Consider the following 15,871-nt stretch of genomic DNA (forward strand, 5'->3'; position numbering starts at 1 on the left):
GTGTGTCTGTGCACTCACAGTCATGTTTGATTCATGATTCTTTGTCATTGTATCTACTGTGTGACTCATAAATGTCTGGCAGCCAAACACTCCCACCTGTAGTTTGGAATAATTGATCCAGGCCTCCCCTTGTGGATTTGGAATACAAAACAAAAGAGTGATCCGCAGTTGAATCCATCTGCATGTTTTATGTATTCTAAAAGGAAAGGTTAACTAAAGCTGGATTTGAAAATTAGACAAGTTAATGAGTAATTGTTGTTATATATATACTTTCATCTTAGGTCAATATGATAACACTGAAAAGTGAATCCTTGGTGTGGTATCAAAACATGTCATGTTAAATAATTGACGCTCATTATAAATGCATTGGGTAAAAAAAAAATTACCAAAAAAAATAGGAGGGTAAAGAAGAATCTGAAAATGGCTGGCATTTTAAAAAGGATTATTTTCTCTTTTTTTAACCTTTGACTATTACACTCTTCACACGGGGCATTTTTGCACTCATTATGAATTGTGTCCTCTGTATGAGGCAATTGTGGATGAGGGATTTTGACAGGTCATGTGTTTGTAGGATGTTTGTGTGATTCGAAAATCGGAAGGCAAACCCTTGTTAGAAAAAACCACCCCAGGGACGTCATCACGACAATCCATGTCTGCAGTAACGAGAGAGCCAGACATGCTTAATCAAACACAGATCTCAGAAGACAGTGAGCCAAGGTGATATCTGGCATTGCTTGTGACACGGAGGCAGTCAAACGAGGCAAAATGTAGCCATGCCTCTCTCTCCCGTCTCTTTTCTTCCTTTTCTTTGTATAGTGGGTTTTCACGGCTTGGCTTTGCCTGCCGCGCAGACGGCCGTACTATTCATACGTCTGAATGTTGAGGTTGTGCAGGATGACTGCGAGATAAGCAGAATCCTTGAGAACTTTTGCTGCTTTGTGTCAAAAAGGAAGATTATTCATGCTTTTGCCTACTTTATCTCGGTCTCTTTGAAACATTGTGCGTCAAATCCAATCCGCGGTCTGTGTGGAGTTTTTTATGAATCCGTCAAAGTCAAGTTGTCTTCTCTGTATGAGGCGGAGTTTGTAAACGCCGCTGTATGAATTTGTTCGGTGTACGTCTCTGCTGTTTGAGACATGTTTATTTGTAAACCTTTCATTATTTTGTCAACAAGTTGATGTAAATCCTATGCGATTTCCCTAAAGTGGCGGGAAAGGGTCAGAGATGTCTATAGAGAGGACACTATACAACAGTGGTGGTCAAAATATGGCAGATGGCTCTCTCCATTCTTCTATCTTTAATTACTGCCATTTGTAGTTTATTTACATGAATGTAATGAAATGTCATTTTACACCTAGCACATTTTCTTTACTCATTTGTTTTTGACTTTCACACTGTGCATGTGCTTCCGTGCCAAGGCGCTGTTGAGTGCAAGTGTTCAGGATGGTAAACAGATATGGTTGCTATGTAAGGTTCACCCTTGACCTCCTCAAATTTTCATGAGAATCCGACACAGGAGGCCTGGAGGAGTGATGCTTCTGCGCCACACTCCCGCTGGCCTTTTGTAAACATCTTTCATCGTTTTTTTTTTTTCTTCTGCCACGTGCAAGCTGATGACAGAAATGGCCTTCAACTCGTCATTCACTCTTCTGTCTTTCTCACACACACACACACACTGTTCTGAGATCTGCCAACGTTTGTTTGCACACGAACGCCAGTGTGAGCACCGGACCACCTGTGTTATTATAAATATCCATGGGCCAGGTGGAGAGGAAATGTCTTCCCTCCCTCTGCTCCTCACTGGGGTTCAGCACTCTCTGTTCCAACCTGCTTCTATAAATAACCTGGCGAGGTCTCCCCTTCAAAGGAAAAAGGAGTGTTTTATACCAACGACACCTGGCGGAAGACAGTCCTGATTGATCATTTCTACGCAACACAATTAACATGTTGTACTCGCTTTGAGATTCGAACCCAGAACCTCAGAACTGTGTGACACACGAACCACTAGCACACTGTGCTGCCTGAAACAAGACATATTGGCATGTTTTTCAATGTGCAGCCTTTCCAAGGGTATATAGCATTGTTACAACAGAAGCAGTTTCCAAACATTTTATGTTTAGTGGCATTTGCATCTCTCTCCACCAATCACATGCCAGATCCCTCTCGCCTCCTTTGCATCTCAGATGTAAACCTCTTTTTGTTGTGACGGGGGTCCGAATTTTGACTGCTTGTGACCTCAGGTCAGGTTATTGGGCAGATCTGGTGCTGCAGGTACCGGTACACACACACACTCTCTCTCTCTCTGTCTCTCACTCTCTCTTTGTCTATTTCTATCTGTCTATTTCTCTCTCTGTCTCTCTCTCTCTCGCTCTCTCTCTCTGTCTATTTCTCTCTCTGTCTCTCACTCTCTCTCTGTCTATTTCTCCCTCTCTCTCTGTCTCTGTCTATTTCTCTCTCTCTCTCTCTGTCTCTGTCTATTTCTCTCTCTTTCTGTCTCTGTCTCTCTGTTGCTCTCACTCTCTCTCTCTCTCTCGCTCTCTCTCTGTCTATTTCTCTCTCTTTCTGTCTCTGTCTATTTTTCTCTCTGTCTCTCTGTTGCTCTCACTATCTCTCTCTCTCTCTCTCTCTCTGCCTCTGTCTCTCACTCTCTCTTTGTCTATTTCTCTCTGTCTATTTTTCTCTCTGTCTATTTCTCTCGCTGTCTCTCTCTCTCTCTCTCTCTTTCTGTCTATTTCTCTCTGTCTCCCTCACTCTCTCACTCTCTCTCTATCTATTTCTCTCTCACACTCTCTCTCTGTCTATTTTTCTCTCTGTCTCTCTGTTGCTCTCACTCTCTCTTTGTCTATTTCTCTCTGTCTATTTCTTTCTCATTCTCTCTCTCTCTCTCTCTCTCTCTGTCGCTGTCTCAGTCTCTCTCTCTCTGTCTATTTTTCTCTCTGTCTATTTTTCTCTCTGTCTATTTCTCTCTCTCTCTCTCTCTCTCTCTCTCTCTTTCTGTCTATTTCTCTCTCTGTCTCTCACTCTCTCTCTGTCTATTTCTCTCTCACACTCTCTCTGTCTATTTCTCTCTCTCTCTGTCTCTCTGTCTATTTTTCTCTCTGTCTCTCTGTTGCTCTCTCTCTCTCACTCTCTCTCTCCCTCTGTCTCTCACTCTATCTTTGTCTATTTCTCTCTGTCTATTTCTCTCTCTCTCTCTCCCTCTCTCTTTGTCTATTTCTCTCTGTCTATTTCTCTCTGTCTATTTCTCTCTCTCTCTCTGTCGCTGTCTCTGTCTCTCTCTCTCTTTCTGTCTATTTATCTCTCTGTCTCTCTCACACTCTCTCTGTCTATTTCTCTCTCTTTCTGTCTCTCTGTCTATTTTTCTCTCTGTCTCTCTGTTGCTCTCACTCTCTCTCTCTGCCTCTGTCTCTCACTCTCTCTTTGTCTATTTCTCTCTGTCTATTTTTCTCTCTGTCTATTTCTCTCGCTGTCTCTCTCTCTCTCTCTCTCTTTCTGTCTATTTCTCTCTGTCTCCCTCACTCTCTCACTCTCTCTCTGTCTATTTTTCTCTCTGTCTCTCTGTTGCTCTCACTCTCTCTTTGTCTATTTCTCTCTGTCTATTTCTCTCTGTCTATTTCTCTCTCATTCTCTCTCTCTCTCTCTCTGTCGCTGTCTCTGTCTCTCTCTCTGTCTATTTATCTCTCTCTCTCTCTCTCTGTCACTGTCTCTGTCTCTCTCTCTGTCTATTTCTCTCTCTGTCTCTCTCTCTCTCTCTCTCTCTCTCTTTCTGTCTATTTATCTCTCTGTCTCTCTCACACTCTCTCTGTCTATTTCTCTCTCTGTCTCTCTCTCTCTTTCTCTGTGACTCTATCTATCTATCTATCTATCTTCTCTCTTGCTCTTTGGTATCTATCTAGCTAGTTTTCTTCGTCGGTCAATCTATTTATCTACTGCACCGTCTTTTTTTTGCAATCTTGATCTCTATCGCTATATATTTCACTAGTTACCAAGCTAGCTCTTCTTTTGCGTGTGTGTGGTACAAGCAAAAGACAATGCACAATACACACATCTCCTCCAAAAGGAAGCGTGGCAGTCCGTAAACTGCTTTGTAATTCCCTTATCTCTGCGCCGAGGCAATTAGGCAGGCAAAAACAGAACAAAAAAAGCTTGCCGTAATTAATCCTAACATCCCTGACGATACAGTATGTCAGTGTGTCACCTTCCGCTCCCGCCGCTTCGCACACTCCTCAATGTTTGGACGCAACCATCTGCGGAGAGCTGCACTCCTTTCACTTCGCCAGTCGCCACATGAGTCATTAAGAAGATTTATTCGAGAGGACCGGATTTACTTTGTTCGCCTTCGCGTCCCATCGGACTCGTTGAGATAATGTTATTAGTTTGTTGAACAATTTATGGCTACGAACTCGGGGTGTGTTTTTGTTGCCGTATGTTTACACTTGGCTGACGTGATGCTAAAAGCTAACCTGACATGCCAGATGGTTTGTTTGACAAAAATGTCTCACATATTCATCTGGTGAAGTGCCAGTAGAAACTGTTTTGGAATAAAAATTGGATGTTCCGTCTGTCACATCCATTAAAGGAGACATATAAGGAGACATATTACTCAACTCAACTTTATTTCTAGAGCATTTTAACAACAACCGCAGCTAGCCTGTAACAAATTGTTGCAGATAAAACATTAAAGACAATAATTAAATAATTAATGCTGATACAATAAAATAAAGTACTAACATACTAATGTGATAAAAACTGAATAAAGTATTCTAAGAGCTCCCTTTAAAATACACTGGCATTTACTGTAGCATACAGTAGTTGCATATTTGTATTTCCCTCTTGTTTGAAGCTGGTACATGAGAGGAGCCACATTGAAGCCGTCTATGGCCGTGATAGTGATGTTGTAATCATGATCGCAGTGATCACGACGTCTAAAACTAGCTGAGCCTGATGGTAAACAAGCAATTGTACTTTTCAACAGTTGTTAGCTTCACTTCTGTCATGTCTGGGAAGATCTGGTTTTGGTTGAGGGTCCCGATTGGTCCTGAGTGGGTTCCAGCCCTTCCGCGGGTTGACCAATCCGGGCCCTCAGCCACTTGTGCCTGGCCCCAGGTGTGGCTAGTTACCCACTTCACTTTACTTTTGGATTTTTTTTATGAAGTAACAATTGGTCATTAAAAAATTCCTCAGTCACTCAAGGAAAGTTTGTCAAATGACCAGCCAAAATGACATCCGGCTACTACTAAAGTCAGGGTTCATTGATTTTCCCTTGGCCAGTTGGAGGTCCACCTTCATGTGGCACTACAATTTCCCAAGAAACACTTTGAGATTTCAGACCCTCTGAGTGCAGGTTTTGCCAGCTAATTGTCACCCATCATTAGATCTCAGGGGCGAGTGTCAAAACAGAGTTGGAGGAGTGTATGTGCGTTTTAAGGACTGATTAATTGATAGCGAGATGGAAAAGTGAGGATGTCATCAAAGACCCTCATATTGTATGAAGGGAGTGGGCAGAAGAACGACAATGAATCCTCATCCTTATCTAAACGCTGTGGCAAAATCCAGGCTGATTCATGCCCCTCTGCTTTGCTCCCAAATGCAAATGTTTTCTTAATTTCTTTGGCTAAAGCCTTCCCTGAAGAAGAGAAAAAAAACGACTTTACTTTTTGTCAAGGATTAAATGAGGTTGTGAACAGTTTTTTTTCTTTTTCTTTGGTCTTCCTTTTTTGGACTCAACGAAGAATTAAGAAGGCTGCTTGTGGGAGTGTGCGCATACAGTGAACCATCTTCCATCTGTTGTGATCCTTAAGGAGTCCAGAAATCACATTTGGTGGTAGCACATGGATCACACGGGTCGCCATAGCATTTTTGTTGTGCGATGAATAGCTGAAATTACGACTATCACTTTGAATACATGCAAGCTGAAAAGATGATTTTGTATTTTATCGGGCTTGAATACTGCCCTGTACAAAATAATATTCACAAATAAAACAACGAAGTACAAGGACCCAAGAGTGACAATTACAGGACCATAGCAACCTCAGTGATGTTTTGGTGCTCTCGCCAGGCAACACAGACTTTCAAATCCCGCCGCAGATTTTTTTTTTTTATGGGGTTGAGGTCTGGAGACTGGCTAGCTGGGCCACTCCAGGACTTGATCATGGTGGAAGACCCAGTCAGGTTTCATCTTCAATTAGGGGTGTCCCAATACAACTTTCTCAATTCCGATACAATATTTTGGGCTCCAACCTGAAAAGTCATAGTTTGGCTAATTTATTAATTTTTTCTTCAAAAATCTATAGTCTACAGTCCACATGTCTGTCTTGGTGTCATTTTTATTGCTGACAATTACTAATGTTGAAAATGATACAATGTTAATGGTTAAGGGAAATACAAATATGCAACTACTGAAAAGTGATTATTTTGGAGGTACAAGGTTTTTGCCCGACGGCAGCGATATATACGGTACTGTCAAAATTAAAGCCTTAACTCTGGCGATTTTAATTCTTTAAAGCGTTAAAAAAGTAACCCAGTTAACTCAGCTCTATTTACGTCCTGTTGTGGCCTATAACCTCTGCTCATGTGTGCAGCCAAACTTGGAGAATCCACTGGCGCAAAGATGGACAAACACGGGCTGTAGGTAGTTTTACTTTCAGTTTTACTTGCTTGACGCTTGTTCTCAGTAATTTGCGCACTTTGCAAAGCCAAATTCAAATAGCATATTAGTCCGTACGTCTTTGGTGTATCATCTCAGAACAAAATACCCCTCTCAAGTTCCCTTCACGGAGCCTCGCAAATCAATCCTGCTGGAGTGGGCTGCTCATTGGCACAACTAATCCTGTAAGCGAAAAGCTTTGAGAATGAGTTCTATGGGGGAAAAAGCAGAGTCTGTTTTCTTCAACAGTTGTATTTTACAGAAGTATTATATTCAAGGATCAAAGAACACTATTAGAACAATCTTTGATTCTAAATATACTTTCTATTTGTTGATTTTACATTCATTCTAAGATTTTACTCAAGTACATATCTGTTACGAACTTTGTAGAAAATAGTAGAAGTACAAAAAAGTGATTAATTGTGATTAATTTGGAAATTGGTGTGTGTGTGTGTGTGTGTGTGTGTATATATATATTAGGGGTGGGAATCTTTGAATGTCTCTCGATTTGACTCAGATTTTTGGGCCTGCGATTCGATTCAGAATCGATTTTTGATTAAGGACGATTTTTTTATTCAAAATGATTTGATTGACAATGATTTTTGCTTCAATCTATAGATGTTCAAGGAATTGTAATGGTCTACTCTAGTCTGACTCTGTAATGCTAATTAGCGCACTACTCGTGGCACTTTTATCACTCACACACAAAAGAACGGCTCCATGCTGCAAAAAAAAAAACTTTTATTGGAATAACTTGATGGTGACTTTTTCCTTCTACTCTCTAATGTGGCTACAACTTAACAGTGTATTAGACCGCGTAGAACCACACTGCCCCTCAGTGGCCAAACCGGGTACAACATGAACAGCGCTCCAAATAAAGGCACACACATACAAAGACAAGACAGTATAAAATAATTTAAATAAAATCGTTTAAAATCGATTCTGTATCGTATTAAATGAGAATCGTGATTCTTATGAGAATCAATTTTTTGGGCACACCCCTAATATATATATATATATATATATATATATATATATATATATATATATATATATATATATATATATATATATATATATATATATATATTATTATTATTAGTTATTTTTTATTTTTTTTAATTGTCAGGTTTTGAAAAAATCAATCATGATCATTGGGAAGGTTTTAACGTAATAAATATATATATATATATATATATATTTTTTTTTTTATATATTTTTTACTTGTGAGAATCATTTACACTGTGAGACATCTACTCCGGAGTCAAGCCTGATTTTTCCAAAACGGGATATTTTGGTTAAAAACACGCAAACACTGTAACTCACACGCATTTGCAATATCATCCATTTATTTTTGTTTCCTCATAGAATGTGCAGATTTTGGAAAGTTTGGGACACAATTTGTCAGTGTCAGATCTTCTATACCCAATGGGGGCACTTATTCCAAAATGAGAGTTATCTGGACCTCGGCAAGCTTTTTTGCTCCAGTTGTGTCTTCTAAATCTAGCTTGCATCTACAGTTTTTTTTGTGGTGGTGTGTTTTATCATAAAAATGACAAGTGCGAGTGTAACTATTTTGCTGAGTTGTTTCTTCTTTTCCTTCTCTCACTCACATTTCCTCTTTATTAGTGAAAGAGATTAATTTGTACGCTGCTCCTGCACTCCTAGTGGAAATTCATCTCCCGGAGAGTATTAGGTTCTCTAACTGACCTCACGCCAACATTCACAACACCTGAAAATGCTCATTATAAGAGAGTTATGTATAACACACTTCCTGCTGCTTTACTGGACTCCTCAGTTGGCCAACGTAGTGGCAAATGTGACTTTGCACAGAAAGTGTACATGACTGGTGAGCTTTCTCGCATCTGGACAAAGCGAAACAGGCAGACTGTGTGAGAAGGGGAAAATAAATCATCAAAAGACAGACAGACAGACAGAGGGAGTGTGTTCTTGTTGTCACAGATGTCCATGCGTTGACTTTTACTAAAAAAAAGAAGAAAAATGTCGTGGGAGCCGCGTCAGGTGGTGTCATGTGAGCTGTGCCCCCCCCCCCCCCCATTTATGACATTTTGTGTGTGGGACTGAGCAAGTGGGCGTTCGTGGGCGCGCAAGCTTGATTGACTTTCGTATACACAAACATGTCGGCCTTGCATGAAAGCATGATCATTTGTTGATTTCGCCTCATTTACAAGTAAAGCGGGGTTACACGCATATGTACTTAGCATTTCCAACAATTTTTAAAAATGTGAGAGACCCTCGTGTAGAAAAAAATTGTGCGTTCCTATTGCTCTTGTACTTTTGTCTTAAGGACGCACCTCTACTCGCGTCAACATAGGTCCTTGGCTCGAAAATGGCACCAAAGCAACACTTTTGTATACTTTGTATACGTTTGGTCCTACACTACACTTTTGTTTAAATGAAACTCCTCAACTTACTTCAACAAGTTCTTTGGTAAAAAGATGCCACAAGGTGACACAAAGCAACACTTGCGTCTAAATGAAGCTCCTCAGCTCATGTTTACATAGTTCCTTGGTACCAATATACCACAAGATGGCACCAGAGTATATCTTTTGTCTAAATAAAGCCTCTCAACTCCCTTCAACTTACAGTCAAATGCCAAAAATGAAAATATATTGTTTTTGTTTTGTTTGTTTTTTTAGAAAAAAAGCACAACATATACAGTGTGTATATTTATGTATACTGTATACCTCTATGCATAAGTATTTTAAGTATATATTAATTATACAGGTATAAAGTATTCTCGTTTTTTTAGTACAACTGTATTTCCTTGGCACCAAGATGCCACATTGCACCTAAGCAATACTTTTGTGTACAGGGCTAAGTAATGCACCTCACCTTCTTTTCAATGAATAGCTGAGGATTTGGTTCTACAGAGAAAAAGGTGTCTGTAAGTGTGTCAAGACAGCCTACTACTTTCTGGTTTTGACTTGTAAATCTCTCTCTCTTTCCCTTTTGTTTTCCAGTGTGCTGTTTTGTAGTTCACAAACGCTGCCACGAGTTTGTAACCTTCTCCTGTCCTGGAGCTGACAAAGGTCCCGATACAGACGTAAGTTGTGAATGCTTTTCATTTATCATGTATTGTATGAACAATTCCGTGATTTGAAGTTCCCATTGATGGATCAATTAATTCCAGAGAACAGGAAAAACATTTCTTCTTTTTGGGATGTGCAAAGTGTGGCCTGTGAAGATAGCGTGATTAGTATTTTACTATCAGCATTTAGCTACCTGACCCACATTCCTTAATCAGACTCCACATTGTGGCAGAGGAACACATACATGTATTAATTATCCATGTGGCATATTTACAAACTGTTCCCATCAACACGTCAGGTTGACAACATTGGTCCCTCGTCGTCGTCTGTTTTGCACAAGCCCAAGGGTGCTGACATCTTACCTCAGGGTGCACCCGCTAGGGAAATGTCATCTCTCCGAGTGTGTGAGGGTGAGGAGTTTGTTTATAAGTGTGAGCAATAGACAGCTTGACCTTGCTCTCGCTCTTCCCTGTGGTCATTAATGAAGAGGTAGAGGTCAAGCAGAGCTGCCGGATGGCCTCTTTGTCCGTGTGCTGGGGTGCATTCAAAGTTAGAGCGGCAATCAGTCTGTTAACTGCATGCAAACCTGCCGCGGTTGAGAGCTGCAAGGCCGATTTAGCAGGAGACTGTACAAAAGGATATGGAAGCAAATTTATTGAATTTATTGTAATGTTGCGCGTGTCACAAGTACACAGCAACAACAATAGTTTTAGAGTTTCGACCTGTCCAAGAAACATGAAAAGGCATTGACAAACAGTGAGGGGACAGGAATGGCGCGCCGATTTCTTAGATAAGTCATGGAAAACACCAAATGGGCGCGTCTTTCATTTTCGTGCTGGGGCACGTCTAGTTTAGTGTGTTTGTGAATTTAGTAGACGGTGCTATACCTTGCTGGTCGTTCCGGCCGATAAAGCTGGCGCAACTGGCAATTTGGTGGCAAAAAGTGGATTTGATTTTAGACTCGCAAAAAGCAGGTCTAAGTGGTGGTGTAGCACAATTTTGGTGCATGTCATCATATTTCATTCAAATATTGTATTTGACAACAGTGTGGGACAATTCTTCTGAATCATTCTAGAAATCAATTGATTGAATAATTATTATCATTACAATATTTTAATAGCATCCCCCCAACTATTGAGGGTCAGGGGTGAGGGTCAGGAGTGAGGTCACACACGGATGCCCGGTCGTGGGTGCAACGTGGCCGACTACGCAGACCCCAGCGAGTCTAGTTCTGCTTGTCAATCACTCTGTGCGCACAACAGTTTGCATATAATTTAAAGTGATTTAAGGTTAACAATCATCTAAAAAAAATTACAACATGTCCATTTTTATACACGCCTCTTCCCGTATATGGGTCAGCTCCCGAGCTCTGCCCCTCTATCGTTGAAAGCCATACTCTGCATTGGCTCTGTCGAAGAGATAGGCAATTGGGGACCACCTTCACCACCCTCATGTGTCTATTAATTGATGACAATGTTAATAATTTGTTCAATGAATTGATTTCTACAATGATCGAGAATGATTGTCCCAAGCTGTTGTCATATTTATGAATGAAATACGATGACGCGCTTGCACCACACGTCTTCGGAGCTCACAGTCTGTTTGCCTGTGCCTTGATCAAATCCACCAAAATCGCATTCCACACCTGCGTCACCACTTAGACCTGGTTTTAGCGAGTCTAAAGTCTAGTCCTATTTTTGCTATCAAATTACCAGATGCGCCGGGGGCGTGCAATAGAATACGCTGTGGCCATCATGGTGTAGTGCCGTCTACCAAATTCACCACAAATGAAGATGCACCTGTTTTTACGCCAAGCACATGGGTGCTTGTCTATGAAAATAGAACCCCTGGACTTTGATTTTAATTCATAATGTCTAAAAGCAGAACTTGACTCGTTTAACCACAGAGAGGATTTCGGCAACACAAACATCAACTCTGCTCGGCTTCTGGCCGAGTGATTATGATTCACTAACACCCGTCTGTCCATCCACCCCTACATCGCACCACTACTCCTCCATCTCTGCTAGTCATCTTCTGAATCAATGAGGCGTCATCACACACACACACACACACACACACACACACACACACACACACACACACACACACACACACACACACACACACACACGCACACACACACTTGTCTTTGTATTATTGGGGGGACATCTCATTGACATGATTCATTTCCTAACCCCTTCCCCTAACCCCAACCATAAAATATGATTGCCTACCCCCATTCCTTACCCTAACCTCAACCAAAACCCAATTCAAACCGTTCCGTCTTCAATTCCGCTTATCCGGGGTCGGGTCGCGGGGGCAGCAGCTTTAGCAGGGAAGCCCAGACTTCCCTCTCCCTAGCCACTTCAGCCAGCTCCTCCGATGGGATCCCAAGGCGTTCCCAGGCCAGCCGTGAGACGTAGTCTCTCCAGCGTGTCCTGGGTCGTCCCCGGGGCCTCCTGCCGGTAGGACATGCCCGGGACACCTCCCCAGGGAGGCGCCCAGGAGGCATCCGAACCAGATGCCCCAGCCACCTCAACTGGTTCCTCTCAACGTGGAGGAGTAGCGGCTCGACGCTGAGTCCCTCCCGAATGACCGAGCTTCTCACCCTATCTCTAAGGGAGAGCCCGGCTACCCTGCGGAGGAAACTTATTTCGGCCGCTTGTATCCGGGATCTCGTTCTTTCGGTCATGACCCACAGCTCGTGACCATAGGTGAGGACAGGAACGTAGATCGACCGGTAAATCGAGAGCTTTGCCTTTCGGCTCAGCTCCTTCTTCACCACAACGGACCGATACAGCGTCCGCATCACTGCAGACGCTGCACCGATCCGTCTGTCGATCTCCCGCTCTAACCCACCCTCACTCGTGAACAAGACCCCAAGATACTTGAACTCCTCCACTTGGGGCAGGACCTCATCCCCGACCCGCAGAGAGCACTCCACCCTTTTCCGACTGAGGACCATGGTCTCGGATTTGGAGGTGCTGATCCTCATCCCAACCGCTTCACACTCGGCTGCAAACCGCTCCAGTGAGAGCTGGAGATCACGGCTTGAAGAAGCCAGCAGCACCACATCATCTGCAAAAAGCAGAGATGCAATGGTGAGGCCACCAAACCGGACCCCCTCGACACTCCGGCTGCGCTTAGAAATTCTGTCCATAAAAATTACGAACAGAATCGGTGACAAAGGGCAACCTTGACGGAGTCCGACCCTCACAGGAAACGAATTCGACTTACTGCCGGCAATGCGGACCAAACTCTGACATCGGTCGTACAGGGACCGAATAGCCCGTATCAGGGGGCCCGGTACCCCATACTCCCGAAGCACCCCCCATAGGACTCCCCAAGGGACACGGTCAAACGCCTTCTCCAAGTCCACAAAACACATGTGGACTGGTTGGGCGAACTCCCACGCACCCTCAAGGATCCTGCTGAGGGTGTAGAGCTGGTCCACTGTTCCACGGCCGGGACGAAAACCACACTGCTCCTCCTGAATCCGAGATTCAACTTCCCGACGGATCCTCCTCTGCAGCACCCCCGAATAGACCTTACCTGGGAGGCTGAGGAGTGTGATCCCTCTAAAGTTGGAACACACCCTCCGGTCCCCCTTCTTAAAAAGAGGAACCACCACCCCGGTCTGCCAATCCAGAGGCACTGTCCCTGATGTCCACGCGATGTTGTAGAGACGTGTCAACCACGACAGCCCCACTACATCCAGAGCCTTTAGGAACTCCGGGCGAACCTCATCCACCCCCGAGGCCCTGCCACCGAGAAGCTTTCCAACCACTTCAGTGACTTCGACCCCAGAGATAGGGGGGCCCACCTCAGAGTCCCCAGACCCTGCTTCCTCAAAGGAAGGCGTGTTGGTGGAATTGAGGAGGTCTTCGAAGTATTCTCCCCACCGATTCACGACGTCCCAAGTCGAGGTCAACAGCACCCCATCTCCACTATACACAGTGTTAATGGCGCACTGCTTTCCCCTCCTGAGACGCCGGATGGTGGACCAGAATTTCCTCGAAGCCGTCCGGAAGTCGTTCTCCATGGCCTCACCGAACTCCTCCCATGTCCGAGTTTTTGCCTCAGCGACCACCGAAGCCGCATTCCGCTTGGCCAGCCGGTACCTGTCAGCAGCCTCCGGAGTCCCACAGGCCAAAAAGGCCCAATAGGACTCCTTCTTCAGCTTGACGGCATCCCTTACCGCTGGTGTCCACCAGCGGGTTCGAGGATTGCCGCCACGACAGGCACCAACCACCTTACGGCCACAGCTCCGATCGGCCGCTTCAACAATGGAAGCACGGAACATGGTCCATTCGGACTCAACGTCCCCCGCCTCCCCCGGGACAACGGAGAAGCTCTGCCGGAGGTGGGCGTTGAAACTCTTTCTGACAGGGGATTCTGCCAGACGTTCCCAACAGACCCTCACAATACGTTTGGGCCTGCCTGGTCGGACCAGCATCTTACCCCGCCATCGGAGCCAACACACCACCAGGTGGTGATCAGTTGACAGCTCCGCCCCTCTCTTAACCCGAGTGTCGAACACATACGGCCGCAAATCCGATGACACGACTACAAAGTCGATCATCGAACTGCGGCCTAGGGTGTCCTGGTGCCAAGTGCACATGTGGACACCCTTGTGCTTGAACATGGTGTTCGTTATGGTCAGTCCGTGACGAGCACAGAAGTCCAACAACAAAACACCGCTCGGGTTTCGATCGGGGGGGCCGTTCCTCCCAATCACGCCCCTCCAGGTCTCACTGTCATTACCCACGTGAGCGTTGAAGTCCCCCAGCAGAACGAGGGAGTCCCCGGGGGGAGCGCTCTCCAGCACACCCTCCAAGGACTCCAGAAAGGGTGGGTACTCTGAGCTGTTGTTCGGTGCATAAGCACAAACAACAGTCAGGACCCGTCCCCCCACCCGTAGGCGGAGGGAGGCTACCCTCTCGTTCACCAGGGTAAACCCCAACGCACAGGCGCCCAGCCGGGGGGCAATGAGTATGCCCACACCTGCTCTGCGCCTCTCACCGTGGGCAACTCCAAAGTGGAAGAGGGTCCAGCCCCTCTCGAGAGGATTGGTACCAGAACCCAAGCCGTGTGTGGAGGTGAGTCTGACTATATCTAGTCGGAACTTCTCAGCCTCGCACATCAGCTCGGGCTCCTTCCCTGTCAGAGAGGTGACATTCCATGTCCCCAGAACTAGCTTCAGTAGCCGAGGGTCGGACCGCCAAGGCCCCCGCCTTTGGCTGCCACCCAGCTCACTGCGCACCCGACCCCTTTGGCCCCTTCCACCGGTGGTGAGCCCATGGGAGGGGGGACCCACGTTGCCTTTTCGGGCTGTGCCCGGCCGGGCCCCATGGGTGTAGGCCCGGCCACCAGACGCTCGCCTTCGAGCCCCACCTCCAGGCCTAGCTCCAGAGGGGGGCCCCGGTGACCCGCGTCCGGGCAAGGGAAACGAAAATCCAAGGTTTGTATTCATCATTGGGGTCCTTCGAGCCATGCTTTGTCTGGTCCCTCACCTAGGACCTGTTTGCCATGGGTGGCCCTACCAGGGGCATGAAGCCCCGGACAACATAGCTCCCAGGTTCATTGGGACACGCAAACCCCTCCACCACGATAAGGTGATGACTCACGGAGGAGCCAATTCAAACCTACACTCTAAAACCAAGTCTTGACCCTCAAAAAGAGGTTGAATTTGTGGGGACCACCAAAATGTCCCCATAATTTCAAATTGGTCCCCACAATGGTAGTTAAACCTGCAAAAACACACTTGTATGGGCCCCACAATGTAACAAAGACAAAAGCACTTACACACACACACACAAACACTTACACACACACATGGTTGCCCCTATTTGCACCACGGGTCGCCTGCCCCGGTGCCTGAATGGGATCACGCGTCCAGCAGATGCTTTGATCCGCTCACATGTCGCAAAGAGACAGATGTTGGCATTAGCTTTTGAGCGCAAAGCGCTTTCATTCAGTACATTGTGAAGTGGAGGCGGTAAATAGGGGGGTATTATTTGTCAAGGACCACTCCGGATCCCGTGACTCACCCATAGAGAAACAATACGTGTTTCACAACCATGTTACATGTGCATGACCGCCGTCTTCCATGTGGACGGAGTCCCTTACAAACGTTCCCTTTTTGATAAGGTTCATGTCACGGATAGATTTG

General features: G+C 45.0%; 1 protein-coding gene across 2 annotated transcripts in view; it reads left to right on the forward strand.

The window, feature by feature from the left end:
- The window catches only part of prkcab (protein kinase C, alpha, b), a 118,560-nt gene that overhangs the window by 33,879 nt on the left and 68,810 nt on the right, over window positions 1-15,871 (forward strand). For both annotated transcript variants that reach the window (XM_086093281.1, XM_086093290.1), the window contains exon 3: window positions 9,631-9,713. In XM_086093281.1, coding sequence (XP_085949407.1) covers window positions 9,631-9,713 — 83 coding nt within the window. The remainder of the gene's footprint in view (window positions 1-9,630; window positions 9,714-15,871) is intronic.

Source organism: Leptonotus elevatus, chromosome 1, assembly GCF_054856555.1.
Source record: "Leptonotus elevatus isolate MCC_2025b chromosome 1, RoL_Lele_1.0, whole genome shotgun sequence".
NCBI classification, from domain to species: Eukaryota; Metazoa; Chordata; class Actinopteri; order Syngnathiformes; family Syngnathidae; genus Leptonotus; species Leptonotus elevatus.